The 17,693-nt window shown below is 42.2% G+C and overlaps 1 protein-coding gene across 4 annotated transcripts in view; it reads right to left on the bottom strand.

Moving 5' to 3' along the window:
- ptk2aa (protein tyrosine kinase 2aa) overlaps positions 1-17,693 on the bottom strand; it is a 194,414-nt gene that overhangs the window by 158,810 nt on the left and 17,911 nt on the right. Inside the window, exon 1 of one of the 4 annotated variants that reach the window (XM_037547041.1) lies at positions 154-341. The exons of the other annotated variants lie outside the window; for them this stretch is intronic. Coding sequence (XP_037402938.1) covers positions 154-172 — 19 coding nt within the window. The 5' untranslated portion in view covers positions 173-341. Of the gene's footprint in view, positions 1-153; positions 342-17,693 lie in introns of those variants that run through there. 4 annotated transcript variants of the gene reach the window in all.

Genomic DNA, 17,693 nt, shown 5'->3' with positions numbered 1-17,693 from the left:
CTAATATCATATTGCATCACATGTATATCATATCACTGTATTTATGATGGGTAGCACTAAAACATACAACCGCACTCCAGCCACATGCAGCACTCAGCGGAGAAGAGCTTAAGTCATTTACTTTAACCCACATTCAGTTACTACAGCACCTACCGTGGTACAGTCCTTCCATTAAAGAAGAAAGCCAAGCTGCTCGGAGCCTCTCAGCGCTGCGTTTTAATATCCCCTCGATCCTGAGCTTCTGTACGCCCACAAACAGCTACACACAGCTACACTATGTGCCACCACCGCTGTAATAACAGCACAATCCTGCCATGCAGAAAAGCCCGAGCCGGTCTCAGATGGATGTGTGAGCGTAAGTGTGCAAAAGGACAGCCTCCTAGAGGGAGGAGGGGGAGGAAATGAGGGGGGATGGTGGGGGAGGTTGTCTCATTCAGTAGTGGAGAAGGAGGAGAAAGAAAAAAAGGCGGGGGGGGGGGGGGGGGATAACAGGGGGTGGAGAGAACAAGAGGGCTCAGGGGAAAGGCGGAAGAGAGCGGAGAGGAAAGGAGGAAATGGACAGGGAAAGCAAAAAAGAGACAGGGAAAGGAAAGCATGAAAAGACTGAGGAGGTGAGACAAACGCATGGATAGGAAATGCAACAAAAGCCAGTGAGAGGAAGAGCTGCACAGCGTGGACAAAAGACAAGTACTGCAATTACACATTATAATATACACTGCAGTATATTAACCACGTACTGGGGCATCTGTACTGTGACATGGTTAAGCACATAAATGTCCTGCATTACTTTGATCAAAATGATTTATTTTTTATTGGATTACATGAAAAATCTTGATTGGTCAGGGGGGTGACTTGCAAATTGTTGCTTTCTGCTATATCAGTAAATCGAAGCCAATACTGTGATAATGTAGTCCTGTGCTGGTAATAGATTTCTCTTATTCAGCAAACCATAGGGAAAATAACTTGGGTAAACGGTTAAAACAGCTTTAGTGGGGGGGTGATCCATTGATTTATGTTTACTTCGATAAAGATGAAACTCACACCCTATTACTACGCTTACTCCCATGTCTGCCCACCCAAAGTTACGGGAAGAAAAATGTGACAATTATTATTACTATTATTACTATTATTATTAGAATACCAGCGCAACACACTCCAACACACCACCACCGTGTCAGTGTTACTGCAGTGCTGAGAATGATCCATCACCCAAATAATACCTGCTCTGTGAGGGTCCATGGGGGTCCTGACCACTGAAGAACAGGGTAAAAGGGGCTAACAAAGTACCAGAGAAACAGATGGACTACAGTTTGTAACTGTAGAACTACAAAGTGCAGCTATACAGTAAGTGGAGCTGATAAGATGGACAGTGAGTGCAGAAACAAGGAGGTGGTCATAACGTTCTGCCTGATTGGTGTAATTCATGCTATTCATGTGGAAACTTGCGGCCTACACGTTTCAAATCATGCCAGTTCTATGTACTGTATTTTTTCCAGGGTGCGAGGGAGAGAAGGGGGATGTCAGGATTCGCCTCTCAGACGGTGACATAAATAAAGATCAGCCGTGTTATCTGGTGAACATGAGCACAGCACATTACGTTTGAAACGCTATCAGGCCCCCTCCCCCAAAAACACCCAGAGAGAAGTGAACAAAATACCTCCGAAACGAATTAAAGCAGATTACAGCAGCAGGCACAATGGGCAACTGGTGCCCTCTGCCAAGTTTCCTTCACTCAGTCGCACACCAGAATCTGCTCAGTGGCCCTTGGCAACCTATCAGTCAAAGACTTGTCTGCATAGCTGGAGTGCTGAACTGGACAGCCTACAAGTGGAGGTTTGAGAGGCGGAGTAAGAGAGGAAAGCAGCAGGGAAAGCTCCCTCCTCTGGTTATTAGAGATTCTGGATGGCCTAGTTTACAGAGTGCCAGGGATTAGCCAGCACTGTGATGGATCACCAGAGAAAGAGAATATACAGACATATAGACTGTGCCAAAAGACATCACCAAAGAGCTTTGCAGTGTAATAAAGGTTCTCTTCAACATGTACAGATGGAAAATATATTTTATGCTTCATTCATCCAATAATATCAGAGTGTGTCTCTTAAGGCTACACGATGGACAGAAGCCACATGAGTTTAGCTCAAGACTGAGAAGACAAGCGCTGTATTCTGCATATATGTTACAAATGTCTCGATTCCAATTCATATTTTCTTTCTGAAGGCTCCCATTCACCAGTGGAATGGAAATCGATATGAGTAATATCTCTCTTATTAGATTAACTAGGACTGTGTTGTGACACTGTGTTGAGCTGCTAGCGAGCAATGATGAGTGAGCAGGGGAGGAGTGAGAAAACAACCCACACCTCCCCACAAAGACGACCAATATAAAACGGGCAGCACAACTTCAAGATTCTCCATATAAAAAAGCCAATATAAAATATGACTTGTTTTCTCACTCACAACAAAAATTTGTTTCTGCTTTTGTAAATTAACATTCAAATCTAAACATATTTTATCAAAATTACTGGGAAAAAAGCCTGGCAAATGACGCCCTTACGACTGTGAAAAAGGGCTTGGCATAAAATTTTATTGACACAGTTTCCCCCTTTACCCCAAATAAAGAGGTTTGCTTCTTTAGTTTTGGTCTGGAGCTACAAGGCTAATGTGGCCAATAAGTAACAGAAGCTTAAAATCCATCAATTAGAGGCATTCAAACTAAACAGGCTAAAGGCTGATTTATACTTCTGTAAAGATACACATCGCTGCTGTCGGATCAAAACCTCGTATCTCCAAAATGGTCTTCACCTTCACCTTCAACCAACTTCACCGGAGAAAGAAAAGACATGTTTTCTTTTTAATGCCAGTCAATGGAACCAGACGCTTTCCACGTCATTTTGGACCGTTTCTTTTGATCTGTTGATCATGAAATTTACACGTAATGTGAAGGACAACAGGCATTTTTTAAAATGATGTCAAAAACTGAAAAATACGACAAAAATGGAGATACGAGGTTTTGCTCCGACGGCAGCGAACGAGTCTTCAGAGAAAAGCTTAACAGGCAAGTTTAGCTTACAGAAGCCTGCAACGTACACACCTTTAAAAATATCATCTATGCCTCATTTAAATCAGCGGAGTTGGGCATCCAGCAAGCGCAGGTCGGGCATCCAGCAGCGCTGAGGTCGGGATGATATTCAACCCAAACAAAAAACTAGCACAAAATCAGACGGAGCAGTTTGAGGACTGGCTGGCAGAAGACGTGGAACATTACAAAAATGTACACAAGACATCTTTAAAATATTAGAGGCCCGCCGCTTCAATCAAGCCAGAAAAAAAAAAACAGTCGCTAAAACTGACTGCATAGGAGTAGCAGTACTGGTGCATCTCTAGGCTGAACACGGCCCTAGTGCACACATTCACACTATGTGCAATGCTGGCACTGGTTATGAATGTCTGCACCCGACATGCACACAGAAGTATAACGTGGCTTTTAACCATAACACATTTTGCCTCATACTGTGTGGAGGTACAGTGCCTTGCAAAGTATTCGGCCCCCTTGAACTTTTCAACCTTTTACCATATTTCAGGTTTCAAACCCCCCCCACCCATTTTCTAATCCGCTTCTCCGTCAGGGTCGCGGGGGGATGCTGGAGCCTACCCCAGCAGTCTTCGGGCGGAAGGCAGGATAAACCCTGGACAGGTCGCCAGTCCATCACAGGGCAGACAGACAGACACAGACAGTCACTCACACCTAGGGGTAATTTAGCATGTCCAATTGGCCTGACTGCATGTCTTTGGACTGTGGGAGGAAACCGGAGAACCCGGAGGAAACCCACGCAGACACGGGGAGAACATGCAAACTCCACACAGAGAGGACCCTGGTCACCCGGTCGGGGAATCGAACCCAGGCCCTCTTTGCTGTGAGGCGACAGCGCTACCCACCGCGCCACCGTGCCACCCAGGGTTTCAAACAAAGATATGAAATTGTAATTTTTTTGTGAAGAATCAACAACAAGTGGGACACAACCATGAAGTGGAACGAAATTTATTGGATATTTTAAACTTTTTTTTTATAAATAAAAAACTGAAAAGTGGGGCGTGCAATATTATTCAGCCCCCTTTACCTTCAGCGCAGCCAACTCACTCCAGAAGTTCAGTGAGGATCTCTGAATGATCCAATGTTGACCTAAATGACTGATGATGATGAATAGAATCCACCTGTGTGTAATCCAGTCTCCGTATAAATGCACCTGCTCTGTGATAGTCTCAGAGTTCTGTTTAAAGCGCAGAGAGCATCACGAAGACCAAGGAACACACCAGGCAGGTCCGAGATACTGTTGTGGAGAAGTTTAAAGCGGATTTGGATACAAAAAGATTTCCCAAGCTTTAAACATCTCAAGGAGCACTGTGCAAGCGATCATATTGAAATGGAAGGAGTATCAGACCACTGCAAATCTACAAAGACCCGGCCGTCCCTCTAAACTTTCAGCTCAAACAAGGAGAAGACTGATCAGGGATGCAGCCAAGAGGCCCATGATCACTCTGGATGAACTGCAGAGATCTGCAGCTGAGGTGGGAGACTTTGTCCATAGGACAACAATCAGTCGTACACTGCACAAATCTGGCCTTTATGGAAGAGTGGCAAGAAGAAAGCCATTTCTCAAAGATATCCATAAAAAGTCTCGTTTAAAGTTTGCCACAAGCCACCTGGGAGACACACCAAACATGTGGAAGAAGGTGCTCTGGTCAGATGAAACCAAACTCGAACCTTTTGGCCACAATGCAAAACGTTATGTTTGGCGTAAAAGCAATACAGCTCATCACCCTGAACACACCATACTCACTGTCAAACATGGTGGTGGCAGCATCATGGTTTGGGCCTGCTTTTCTTCAGCAGGGACAGGGAAGATGGCTAAAATTGATGGGAAGATGGATGGAGCCAAATACAGGACCATTCTTGAAGAAAACCTGTTGGAGTCTGCAAAAGACCTGAGGGGACTGGGACGGAGATTTATCTTCCAACAAGACAAAGTATCCAGGTGTTAGAATGGCCAAGTCAAAGTCCAGACCTGAATCCAATCGAGAATCTGTGGAAAGAGCTGAAAACTGCTGTTCACAAACGCTCTCCATCCAACTTCACTGAGCTCGAGCTGTTTTGCAAGGAACAATGGGCAAAAATTTCAGTCTCTCAATGTGCAAAACTGATAGAGACATACCCCAAGCGACCTGCAGCTGTAATCGCAGCAAAAGGTGGTGCTACAAAGAATTAACGCAAGGGGGCACGGCCCACTTTTCAGTTTTTAAAATTTTAAAATTTTAAATTTCGTTCCACTTCACGGTTGTGTCCTAGTTGTTGTTGATTCTTCACAAAAAATGACAATTTCATATCTTTATGTTTGAAGCCTGAAATGTGGCAAAAGGTTGAAAAGTTCAAGGGGGCCGAATACTTTTGCAAGGCACTGTAAAACAGACTTGCTTCTGTGGCTTCTGACACCGTATGACGTAATCTTCCCTATTAAAACAAAATCACGCTAAAACAGCAGCGGAAGCCGCCATAAAGCTTGAAATCTATTTCCATTGTTGTCCAGTTTCAGGAACCACAACGCAACAAAACACGGTGTTTCTATTGTACCTAGAATTCGAGTTCATGAGAATCACCCATCCATTTCCACTATCAGTCCGCTCCACGCCACTTTAGCTAGAGACTTCCCACAGTGCCCTGCAGCGAGCTGGAACACAACTTCCTTCGGGCAGAGGACGTGCTGAAACCGAGGGATGGGGACGAGGAGAGGAAGGGCACATCAATCGTAGCAGCAGGAAACAAGGCCCACCATCTCAAAATGGCCTCCGGTGCTCCCACTCAGCAGGATAACGAAAGAAAGCTCTGCATATAACCGGCAGAGACAGCTTCAGAATAAAGCCACTTCTCTGCGCAGCGCTCGCTGCATGACCTCATGGGGAGTGGAATGCACAATTCCTGTTCGCTGCCAGCTGTACTAAAATACAGAGGCAGCCAAACATCTGGAACACGGGGCATCTATAGCGTCAGAACTACAGACTTTATAACTAAACACAGAGGTGGCCAAACATCTGGAACACAGGACATCTATAGCCTCAGAACTACAGACTTTATAACTAAATACAGAGGCGCCAAACATCTGGAACACAGGACATCTATAGCGTCAGAACTACAGACTTTATAACTAAATACAGAGGCGCCAAACATCTGGAACACGGGGCATCTATAGCCTCAGAACTACAGACTTTATAACTAAACACAGAGGTGGCCAAACATCTGGAACACAGGACATCTATAGCGTCAGAACTACAGACTTTATAACTAAACACAGAGGTGGCCAAACATCTGGAACACAGGACATCTATAGCCTCAGAACTACAGACTTTATAACTAAACACAGAGGTGGCCAAACATCTGGAACACAGGACATCTATAGCCTCAGAACTACAGACTTTATAACTAAATACAGAGGCGGCCAAACATCTGGAACACGGGGCATCTATAGCATCAGAACTACAGACTTTATAACTAAATACAGAGGCGGCCAAACATCTGGAACACGGGGCATCTATAGCCTCAGAACTACAGACTTTATAACTAAATACAGAGGCGGCCAAACATCTGGAACACGGGGCATCTATAACGTCAGAACTACAGACTTTATAACTAAATACAGAGGCAGCCAAACATCTGGAACACGGGGCATCTATAGCCTCAGAACTACAGACTTTATAACTAAATACAGAGGCAGCCAAACATCTGGAACACAGGACATCTATAGCCTCAGAACTACAGACTTTAGAACTAAATACAGAGGCAGCCAAACATCTGGAACACGGGGCTTCTATAGCCTCAGAACTACAGACTTTATAACTAAATACAGAGGCAGCCAAACATCTGGAACACAAGACATCTATAGCCTCGGAACTACAGACTTAACTAAATATAGAGGCAGCCAAACATCTTGAACACAGGACATCTATAGCATCAGAACTACAGACTTTATAACTAAATACAGAGGTGGAAAACATCTGTAACACAGGACATCTATAGCGTCAGAACTACAGACTTTATAACTAAACACAGAGGTGGCCAAACATCTGGAACACAGGACATCTATAGCATCAGAACTACAGACTTTATAACTAAATACAGAGGCAGCCAAACATCTGGAACACGGGGCATCTATAGCGTCAGAACTACAGACTTTATAACTAAATACAGAGGCGGCCAAACATCTGGAACACGGGGCATCTATAACGTCAGAACTACAGACTTTATAACTAAATACAGAGGCGGCCAAACATCTGGAACACGGGGCATCTATAGCCTCAGAACTACAGACTTTATAACTAAATACAGAGGCGGCCAAACATCTGGAACACGGGGCATCTATAACGTCAGAACTACAGACTTTATAACTAAATACAGAGGCGGCCAAACATCTGGAACACGGGGCATCTATAACGTCAGAACTACAGACTTTATAACTAAATACAGAGGCAGCCAAACATCTGGAACACGGGGCATCTATAGCCTCAGAACTACAGACTTTATAACTAAATACAGAGGCAGCCAAACATCTTTATTGTATAACAGGGTTTTTCATCCTGTGGGCCGCAGCTCTTCCAGTGGGCTGTGGATGTCTCAGTAGGTATTAATGTCCTGGTACAGGCTAATAAATGTATTATAAATGAAAACACAGACTCACTTTGCTCTGCTTTAAGATTTAGCTCAGCTATAGCCGTTAATCTCCAGCAGGAAACCTTTTAAGGCACCGTTACAGGTGGAACGAGAAGTTGACGTCAGCTTCATGATTTAGTGGCTTTAGTGTTTGACAGTTTCTCGTTGCCGATTAAAGCATCAGGAAACCAGCTGGAGTGATTATAAATGCAAAACAAGTCAGTTCATCTCAAAATTATCGATGTTCATCTTAAATCTTCCTCTTCTGCTTTTCGTTAGGTGCTAGTTAGGCCCGATTGTTGTCTGTGTTGCTATGGTGACTAGCAGTCTGTGCACCAATCTTCAGGGTTAAAGGGTGAATTAGTAGTTCTACATTAACTCCAGCCATTAAGATCATTTATTGTTAAAACTGCGTTGAACGATCAGCAGATTACCTGCAAATCTAATTCTGCTGTGGAGCCACAACAGAGCAGTAAAAGAGCCGCATGTTGCCGACCCCTAATTTAAGCCAACCTGCTCATGACTCTCACTTTGGATTTGCATAATCTTAAATAAGAAACACAAGACATAACAAAAGGATCCCTGACACACTTCACTCCAAATGTTAATAGATGCTTGACGTACTATTGTTCTACCACAGCTCTATATGGTTCTTTAGGGCACTATTCTACTCATACTCCAGATGTTTTTGCTAGGCTACCTCTTTGCATTCACTTTTCTTCCTAACTTTTTGCAGAACATCCTGCATTCGTTGATCCAACAAGAGACAGCACATGTTCTGTTAGTGTCAAGAACCCGGGGCATTTATTTCTCTAAAATCCTGTACCACACATGTGGGTTCACTTACTCAGTCCCACACAGTCATACAATCCACCCACGACACCACTCAGATTCAGGACTTGATGAACACAGGGTTGGCAGAGCCAACAGGCAGACGGAACAGTTCAAACAATACAAACTCCAGAAGCGGTATCCACAACAGAGCTGCCCTGCTCTTTACCTCACCATGACCATCACAGTTTTTAATTACTCACAGCCTGCCAGAGAGGCAGGGTGGCAGAGTGCCAGCCAGTCCCAACATCTGCTCCTCTTTCAGCCTGCCCGAGATGGAACACAGGGATCCTCAGAGAGAGCCAAGAGTGTTCTCACACTACACACAGCGCTTTGGAGAGTGCAAACCTAAGGGAGATTTCTGGATCCTCTATCGTAAAACAAGCTATCCAAATGCTGCCTGGGGGGTCTGACATGACAGAACTACTGATTTTTTAAACCAGATCCACTCATAAGGAACCAGCTACTCTCCTGGGCTACTCACTCTCCCAAAACTGTGAGACAATGAACTACAGCTCAAAAATAAAGGAAACAAGAGTCAAAACACTAGACTTTGATATCGGACTGCTACTGATTTACTGCGACATGCTCATTGGCAAACCTTACTCTTCATTATTTATTTTTGATTAATAAAACATGACCGAGTTATTTAAAATGCCTTCAATGACAGCATGTTGAAAAAACCATGAGAAAGGCCTAATCTCTTTCCTCAGGCGCACGCAGCGGGCTGAATGTGGGCGATTAGCAGGCAAACTGCCACGGTGCTAACATTAAAGATCTCCCGCTGTACTCTAGCAGATATCATGTCACACTTGCATCAACTACAATTATAATGAGAGAGAAAGAAAAAAAAATAAATGAATAAATGAATGAATAAATGAATAAATGAAGCGCTTGTAATTTCGTTGTGAAACGCACTGTGCTGTTGGTTACGTACAGCTGGTTAGAAAGTGCTTGTGACAAAGATTTTGTCAAAATACATGATGCATCTGTAGATTTACACCTGCTGATCAGAAGTTACTCCTTTAAAGTTTGATGACACCTCAATTCTTAATAAAATGAGAATTTTATTGATGTTATGCTATACATACATACATACATACATACATACATACACACACATACACACACATATATTCACACACAGTATACAGTATAATTATACAGTAGAAAATGTAAGCTTCTGTGTATTTGCAGAATTTAAAATACTGGCTTGTGCAAAAGTCTATATATGTATACATGTATATGTCTGTATATGTATACACACACACACACACACACACACACACACACACACACACACACACACACACACACACACACGTATATAGCTGTTGTCGGATCAAAGCCTTGCATTTCCAAAAGGATAACTTCAAAGGAAAAGGAAAAAACATCCTCTACTTTTAATGCAAGTCGATGGAATCGGAATTTTCCAAGTAATTTTAGGTCATTACTTTTGGTCCATTTATCATGGAATTTACACACAACATATAGGACTATGGGTATTTTCAAATTATGTCAAAAACTGAAAAACGACAAAAACAGAAATATGGAGGTTTTGTTCCTACAGCAGCAATATATATAAATAAATAAATATTTCACATTTCTATATGTAAAACACAATGTTAAAACAAGGGTAACTAGGTGGCAGGCAGTGGGCTACCAATAGGGATGCAAACACAGCTAATGCAATGACAACATATTGTTGTTGTTGTTGTTGTTGTTAATAATAATAATAATAATAATAATAATAATTGTTTATTTATATAGCACTTTTCATTCTGGTGGCAGCTGTTTATTAAACAGTAAATAGTACTAACTTAGAATCATATAAGAAAATGACAGATGAAATAAAAAGATAAACAACACGAGACATAAACAACAGAGTTTTAATTAAACTCTGGGTAAAAGACACGTTTTTAGATGCTTCCTGAAAGCTTGACTGTCTAATAAAAGGTGAAAAACTAGTAGCAGAACTTTAAAATCTATCCTGAACGATACAGGCAGCCAGTGGAGCTCTTTGAAAACGCAGCTCTTTGATCTCCGTTTTGTTTTTTGTTAGGATGCTGATGCATTTTGTAACTGAGTTGTAAAGGATGTATTGTTTTCTCAGGAAGTCCAGTAAGAAGATCATTACAGTGATCAACTCTGCTTGTAACCAATGCATGAACAAGTTTCTCTGCGTCGCTCCGATGGGAGAAATGGCCAGACTTTAGTGATATTTCTCAAATGATAAAAAGCTACTTTAGTGACTCAGAGCCTATAAGACTAAACCCAGGTTTCCTACCTCAGGTATAAAGAACCAAGTTTCTCTTAAAGCAGCCTTCTCCTAGTTTTAATTCTTCAGCGTTAATATTAGAGCACACTCATAGAAGGGAACTGAGGTCCTTTGGTGCGTGCTATTCATTCCTATAGGTCTACCAGACTCCAGCTAGTGCGGTCTTTGATGCAGTGGTGTGAGGGAGCAGTGGCACCAATACAGCTGATGCCAGTAAGTCATATAAGCTGACTAAGAGGCCATCAAGGACAGTAACTCCAGCAGTGCACCATCTACAGTAACAGACAGACATCACAGCCCAGTTTTATAGAGCAGTATGAGAGGTCAGTCCTACCCACACTGATAAGGCTTTATAAGGAATGACTTCACTGCCAGACCAGCACATTTATTTACTATGTATAATTTGCATTTTCTATTCTATAATTAGCAATAAGAATCATATTTATGCAAAGTCCGCATTAAAATATTAAATAGTTAAAAGCAGAACTGAAAATATACATGCAAATCTGTACTGGTAAGCACAAATTAGCTTCTGTAGTTTATCATAAATGGTGCTGAACGTCCAATCTCCAAGGGTCTGTGAAAATTCAACCGAATAACAGAGATTGGTCTGACTTATTTACAGGCAGTTTACAATCAAAAGCATCCAACCATGTGCTGTGAACACAACAGCACAACCACATCAAACTGGCAGTCTGGCTCAGTGTTGTAGCCACAATGCAGAAAAAGAGGATATTCTTTACTTCATGCTCAAAATATGTAGATAAATACCCAAAAATTAAAAATTCATTAAAACACAAATAAGAATATTCTTTTACTGAATCAAAAGAAATCATGATTAAACATTTCTCTCAAATCGTTCAGCCTTGGGTATACCTAATAAAATGACTTATCAGTTTGACATTTCTATTGGTCTATTTTAAATTTAAAAACATCAGTATTTATATGGTGATTCTCTCGCATGCTGTTTTTATTCATTTCTCTCTATAGGGCACCGTAAAATAATCCTTCTCTTCTCCAAGACCCGACGCACGCCCTCATTACGATAAGATCCAGACGCATCACTGCAGTCAATACTTCACAGAAGGTTACGCTGCGTTTTCTTTGTTCAGTTGCTAAATCCTCTCAGGGCGTAAGCCGCGACGTCGCCGTTGTTTTCTCTGTTGATTTACTCTGGCTCAGATTCAAATGTTTATATCATCCTCTTGTCATCATAAATGACGGTTTGCTCAGAAATCCGTGCAGAAGGGGAAAGAAAACAGTTTAATTAGCCTTGGAATTCTCAAACATGGAATTTCACTGCTGAGCTCACGATTGCAGCACAACCAGCAAGCCAGACACTGATGATGGCTGGAGGGTTATTAAGTGCTCATTATGATGGATGCTCATGTCTATTAATGACCACGTTCTCTTACACCTTGTAGCATGTCCAGCTACTATGTAGCATGAATAGCCCTCTGTTTTGCGCGTTCATGTCTAGGGGTAGGGTGTCCCAAATTTTGAGATAAAGGGGTAGGGTGAAGTGTTGGGGCTACAGGGCTACAGTGTTGTGGTTTTTATTAGAGACTCAATCCAAACGCAGTGTTATCAGAAAAAACGGCAGGATGGCTGTGCAAGAGACCAAATAAACCCACAAATGTGAGAATTTTCCCTGTTAAAAATCATAATAAATCACTGCATGATTTTAGTTTTAATGGCGGTTCGAAGACTTATGGTCGTTTTCTTCATAACAAGCATAAAACATCGCTCGTTGGCCGTGTCGTCAGGAGATCGCGAGTTCAATCCCTGGTGATGCTACAGCCGTCTGTGGCCGGGAGTCCAAGAGAGCACATCTGGCCTCGCTCTCTGGGTGGGTAGGATGGTTCCCCTTCTCCCACCCCCATTTCCCATTTCGTAGGGCAAGATTTCAACAACTACCCCTTGTAACCAAGGGGTTAGGGTGACACTCAATAACAAGGGTTGGGGGTAAAAAGAAGAAATGGGATTGGGATTAAGTATATGCTATACGGTACATCATGTTAAACTTGTTTGCAGAGTTAAACATTCCATCATCTTGGAATATGTTACAATATTCGAAGTGTCAAAATGCATAAATTCAACAGACAGAACCCTAGTCAATCACGAACACTACAACTAGTAGTGAGTAGTGGACTGGTCAGATTAAGAAGGGACAGTCCCAGATAAGATGCCTTTGGAGGTCAAAAGGGGCAGCTCTATGGACCCACAGCGCCCACCAGTGGACGTGGCTTTGGTGCTTCAGCCTGGCTCTCTGCTCTCCAGCCTCTGTCTGGCCAGTCACACACATGGCAGACAGCACTGGAGCCGAAGGCCTAAAGAGGCCCGCGGCAGACAGAGATGAGGCTGAGTGGATTCCTATTGGAGCCCTGAGGAATGCCCTGGGAGGTGGGGGGGTGGGAGAGTTAAGCACTTCAACAGGTTTCTCCACCAAGCCACGAAACTGTGCGCCATACGCTAACAGCAGCATGCAGGAGTCAGAAGGCGGCTGCAGCTATTTTCGTCTGTTTTGCACGCTAAACATACTGGGTTGTCTTCAATGTTGATGTTCAATAAGTACAAATATAAGCTGCTGAAAAGGGGGAGAGCAGTTTACTCCTCTGATTGATTTAACAGACAACTCAGCCTATTCTGTAAGCAAGCCAAGCAACTTCAGTCCACCTACTGAATATTCATCATCTCAGATTAAGGGTATTGATATAGGAGCTGAACAGAGACCACATAATCAATTATTAGTATTTGAAAGGCAAAAATATTTCATAGATAAACAGCTTTATAAGTCCCAGGACAAAAAATGAACCTTAACCTCTTTTGCTCCGAGGTATTTTATCTGATTCTCCACATATTCAAATTATCACAACGAATGGAATAAATTGCTGCGTTCAGAACAAAACCTTGTATCTCTACTTGTGTCGATTCTCAGTTTGACGTAACTTGACATTGCCTGTTGCTCTTTACACTGTGTGTAAATGATGAATGGACTAAAAGAAAAGGCCCAAAATGAATTGGGGGGGTGGGTGGGGAGTCTGGTTCCATTGACTTACATTAAAAGTAAAGTGTGTTTTCTCCTTCTCCTGTAATTTTGGACAACAGCGACATGTAAAATGTTGGTGGGTTTTTCGTAAAAGCATCTCTCAAATTAGCCGAAAATATGTTGCGCAATCATAAGAATAAACCCATATGTTTAAGGTTCTGTGCATTTTTTTTCCCCATCAAGGTACAAATAATGTAAACATACCCTCAACGGGTAAAACAGCAGGTTTTAAGGTCTGATTGTGAACCTTAAATCAGTTTTTCCAGGTGAAAAGTTTGTATTTGTTCCTTTTCATAACCAAATGTTTTAAACCAGAACAGTAGAATAAAAGCCTGGAGGCGAGGCGGGGTGTGTGGAGTCAGTTCAGCCTAGAACAGATCGTTTCAGTGCATTATGGTTCAGTTATGTTCCCTGACTAAAGGTACTCAGATGTACCCTTGAGGGTCCCACCATAGTTACAAGAGGGGCACTGCCCCAGAGACAGTTTAGTGCCTTTATTTCTGAGAGTGTATACACTTCCCATAGTGCAACGTAATGCAGTTTGTCTGAATGGCGGCATATCGCTGTTGTCAGAATGAAACCTTGCATCCCCATTTTTGTTGTTTTTCAGTTTGTGACTGAAAGACTTGGCAAGCTTCACCACTGTGTGTAAATTTCACGAAGAATGGAACAAAGGAAATGAACCAAAATGTCTGGGGGGGGGGGGGGGGGTCAGGCTCCACTGACCTACATTAAAAGTAAAGTAGGTTTTTCCTTCTCCTGTAAAGTTATAATGTTGGAGATACAAGGTTTTGAACTATGGCTATGAACATTCTGGAGCGCTTAAAGGAAACAAACAAAAAAAATTCACATCAAAGTTAGTCACCTTGACTAATCACTGCTACTCAAGCCTCAAGTTCTCTAAGTAACTGATGTCAAGTCTCCACTGAGCAAGGCTCAGTCAAAAACCTCACCTCACAGTAAAGCACTACAACAACTAGCCTCACAGGATAAAGAGAACGTCTGGGAACAACCACGAGAAACTCTGGGCTAAACGTGGGTGGGAACGCAGATTTCTGTGTGTGGGAACAATCTGAGTTTGAAATTTCTAAACCAAACTGATGCCTTGAGAAGGCAGAGCTCGAAGTAAGGGTCGCCATCAATGGCACTGTGCTTGTTTAGCTTGTGTTATGCAGCTCCACGTCTTCACCAGCCCGTTATGGAGTACGAAAAGCACATCGCCGTGCATCTGCAGCATTACTGCACCTAGCAGCTCACAAGATGTCAGGTCACTCACAAAGCCCCCAGTGTTCCTACAGGCAGAAACAGTGACAGAAGTGTCCTTCTGCAAACAACTGACTTACAGTGGACAGAGCACAAGCCCCAACAGTGACCCTCCTTCTCCATCTCGGTCAGCCCCTCCTTTTCTCTCTTGCTCTGAGTCACATCACGACTGCATGGACAATGTCTGTTAGTGACAGCTTTTGTCTCTTTTCCACTGCTCTCTCTCTCTCTCTCTCTCTCTCTCTCTCTCTCTCTCTCCCCAAGCAGTGAGTCACAGCGGTATAATTACAGTCAGGCAGGCCCTCGGCGCCCCCCCACAGCCTGAAGTCCGGGCAGGGCTGAGTCACATGCTGTGGAGATGCTGATGTGTCAGAGAGAGATGAGGTGAGTGCAAATGCCCCAAAGACCTACTTCACACTGAAGCTAATGTCGTCAGACAGGGAAAGAAGGATGATGAGAGCTTCCGGAACGGCTAATGCAGTTTACAGTAGACAGGCACAATATATCGCTTTTCATCAGTCACTGGCTTTTGCAGAAGGCTTTAATATGAGATTCCATCTCCGGTTATGCAAAATAGCAACATCAGCAGAGATGGAAAAAAAATCTGGGCACCCCTGGCCAAGTGAACATATTTTAGTGCTTTTCTAAGTGAAAATAAGACAGAAAAACACACACGTTTTACATTACACACATACACAATTACTGCTTATTTACTGAATTTAACACACTGGGGAGAACATTAATAAGACTAAAATGTAGCCTATGCAAAAGTTATGGCACATTTTATGCTTCATTTTTTCCCCAATATGTTAATTTTGGCAAATACATAGAAATTCTGTGCTAAATATGTTCAACTCCATTTAGAAAGTCCACAAAATACATCATTTGAGCTGGGGTGTTTAAACTTTTACATGCATGTGGGAATACTTCAAACAAAATGCAGACAAATTAGAGGACAGTGCAAGATGTGCAGCTCAGAGTTATTGTTCTGTAGTTTAGCATGTCTAGAAAAATAAATTAAACAGGTTCTTATGCTGGATTCAGGAATCAAATCAAAGCAAATCACATTTATTGTCACATCACATTTACACAGGTGGAAAGTGAGTGAGAGATATATACATACACACACACACACACACACACACACACACACACACACACACTTTTTAATAATATTCATTTTAAAATAAGTATATTTGAATGGAAACCATTAGAAATGGTTAAATTCTGAATTCCACCAATTTTTTAATTTACAAGAAGAGCATTATGTGGCAAAACACAATCAAACTCAGAAGACACATGTACGTTCACTGGCTGTTCTGGATGGTAAATTAAATCTGGTGGTAATGCACCACAATCCTTACTATAAAATCTTTGACAGTGAACGAGAGCTGACACCATGTTAAATTTAAGGATTCCAGATGATTACAGTGTACGAGGGCGTCTGTCTCCAGTAGCACTGGAAGATGAATCGTTTTAGATTGAAATCTCAATTTGAAAGAGCGCAATTTTTATTACAGTCTATATGTTGAACAATTTTAAGTGGGGAAATTTAACCGGCCTTTAGATGTGCTAGACTGATCAAAAGCAACCGAACACCCATGTGCTGTGACATCACAACCGCAACTAACTTGCAGAAAGAAAATGATGTATGCTGTATCTTCTGCAGGTATGATTTATCTACACAGCCAAAATAATAGTCCCGAATCGTAATTTTGCTATTAGACATTTTCCCCAAATCAATCAACCCTGGTCTTAAGGATTTAAGGGACTCACACAGCTACGTAGATCAGAGGCCCAGTCAAAGAAAATTTCCTCAAGCAAAGGTCCGGAACATCATAACGTCATACTTGCATTGTGATTCCGAGCCATATACTGTTTACTGTACTAGCCCAGTAGGAATATCAGCATCTTATACAGTCGACAGCTGAATATTAAATCAAATAAAGTACAATTCAGTGATATTTCACCGTTTGTCAGTTGTCTCTTTTTAGGTCACGCCACGTGAAATAATCTTTCTTACTTTCTTCTATAACTGACTGTCTTAACTCGTCCCTTACCTGTGTGTGGCCACTCACTCAGTCTCAGTGCGTATGATAATGCACAGATCTGATTGGCTGAGTAGCGTCACGTGTGATATTTACAGTGCCTGCGACTGGTCTGCGAGTGTCCTGGGGCGCTAAAGCCACCGTAAAGGCTAGAAAAGCTATGCCGATTAAAATAGGACCAGACGTCGAAATTAAATCATTCTCTATAGTTTATCGGTTACAGGTCAAAGTCCACCTATTAGTGACCTCTGACACAGATGATGAAATGATAAAAAAAACAAAAAGATAGATAGATAGATAGATAGATAAATAAATAAATAAATAAATAAATAAATCAAGCAATCTGTTAAAAGAGCTGTCAGACAAAATAAAACTGTATGAAATTTGGGTCTGACTAACATAAACAACTCAATTCAAAAATGCTGACTCTATTGTCCCATTTTTAGTAATGGTGTCAGCAGGTTCCAGCACAGATGCTCCATTCATCACGAGGGGAAGGCCATGACACTGCCACGCTAAAGGAGTCGAC

This window comes from Pygocentrus nattereri, chromosome 1, assembly GCF_015220715.1.
Source record: "Pygocentrus nattereri isolate fPygNat1 chromosome 1, fPygNat1.pri, whole genome shotgun sequence".
Taxonomy (NCBI): domain Eukaryota; kingdom Metazoa; phylum Chordata; class Actinopteri; order Characiformes; family Serrasalmidae; genus Pygocentrus; species Pygocentrus nattereri.
This window is presented reverse-complemented; position numbering and strand designations above follow the sequence as displayed.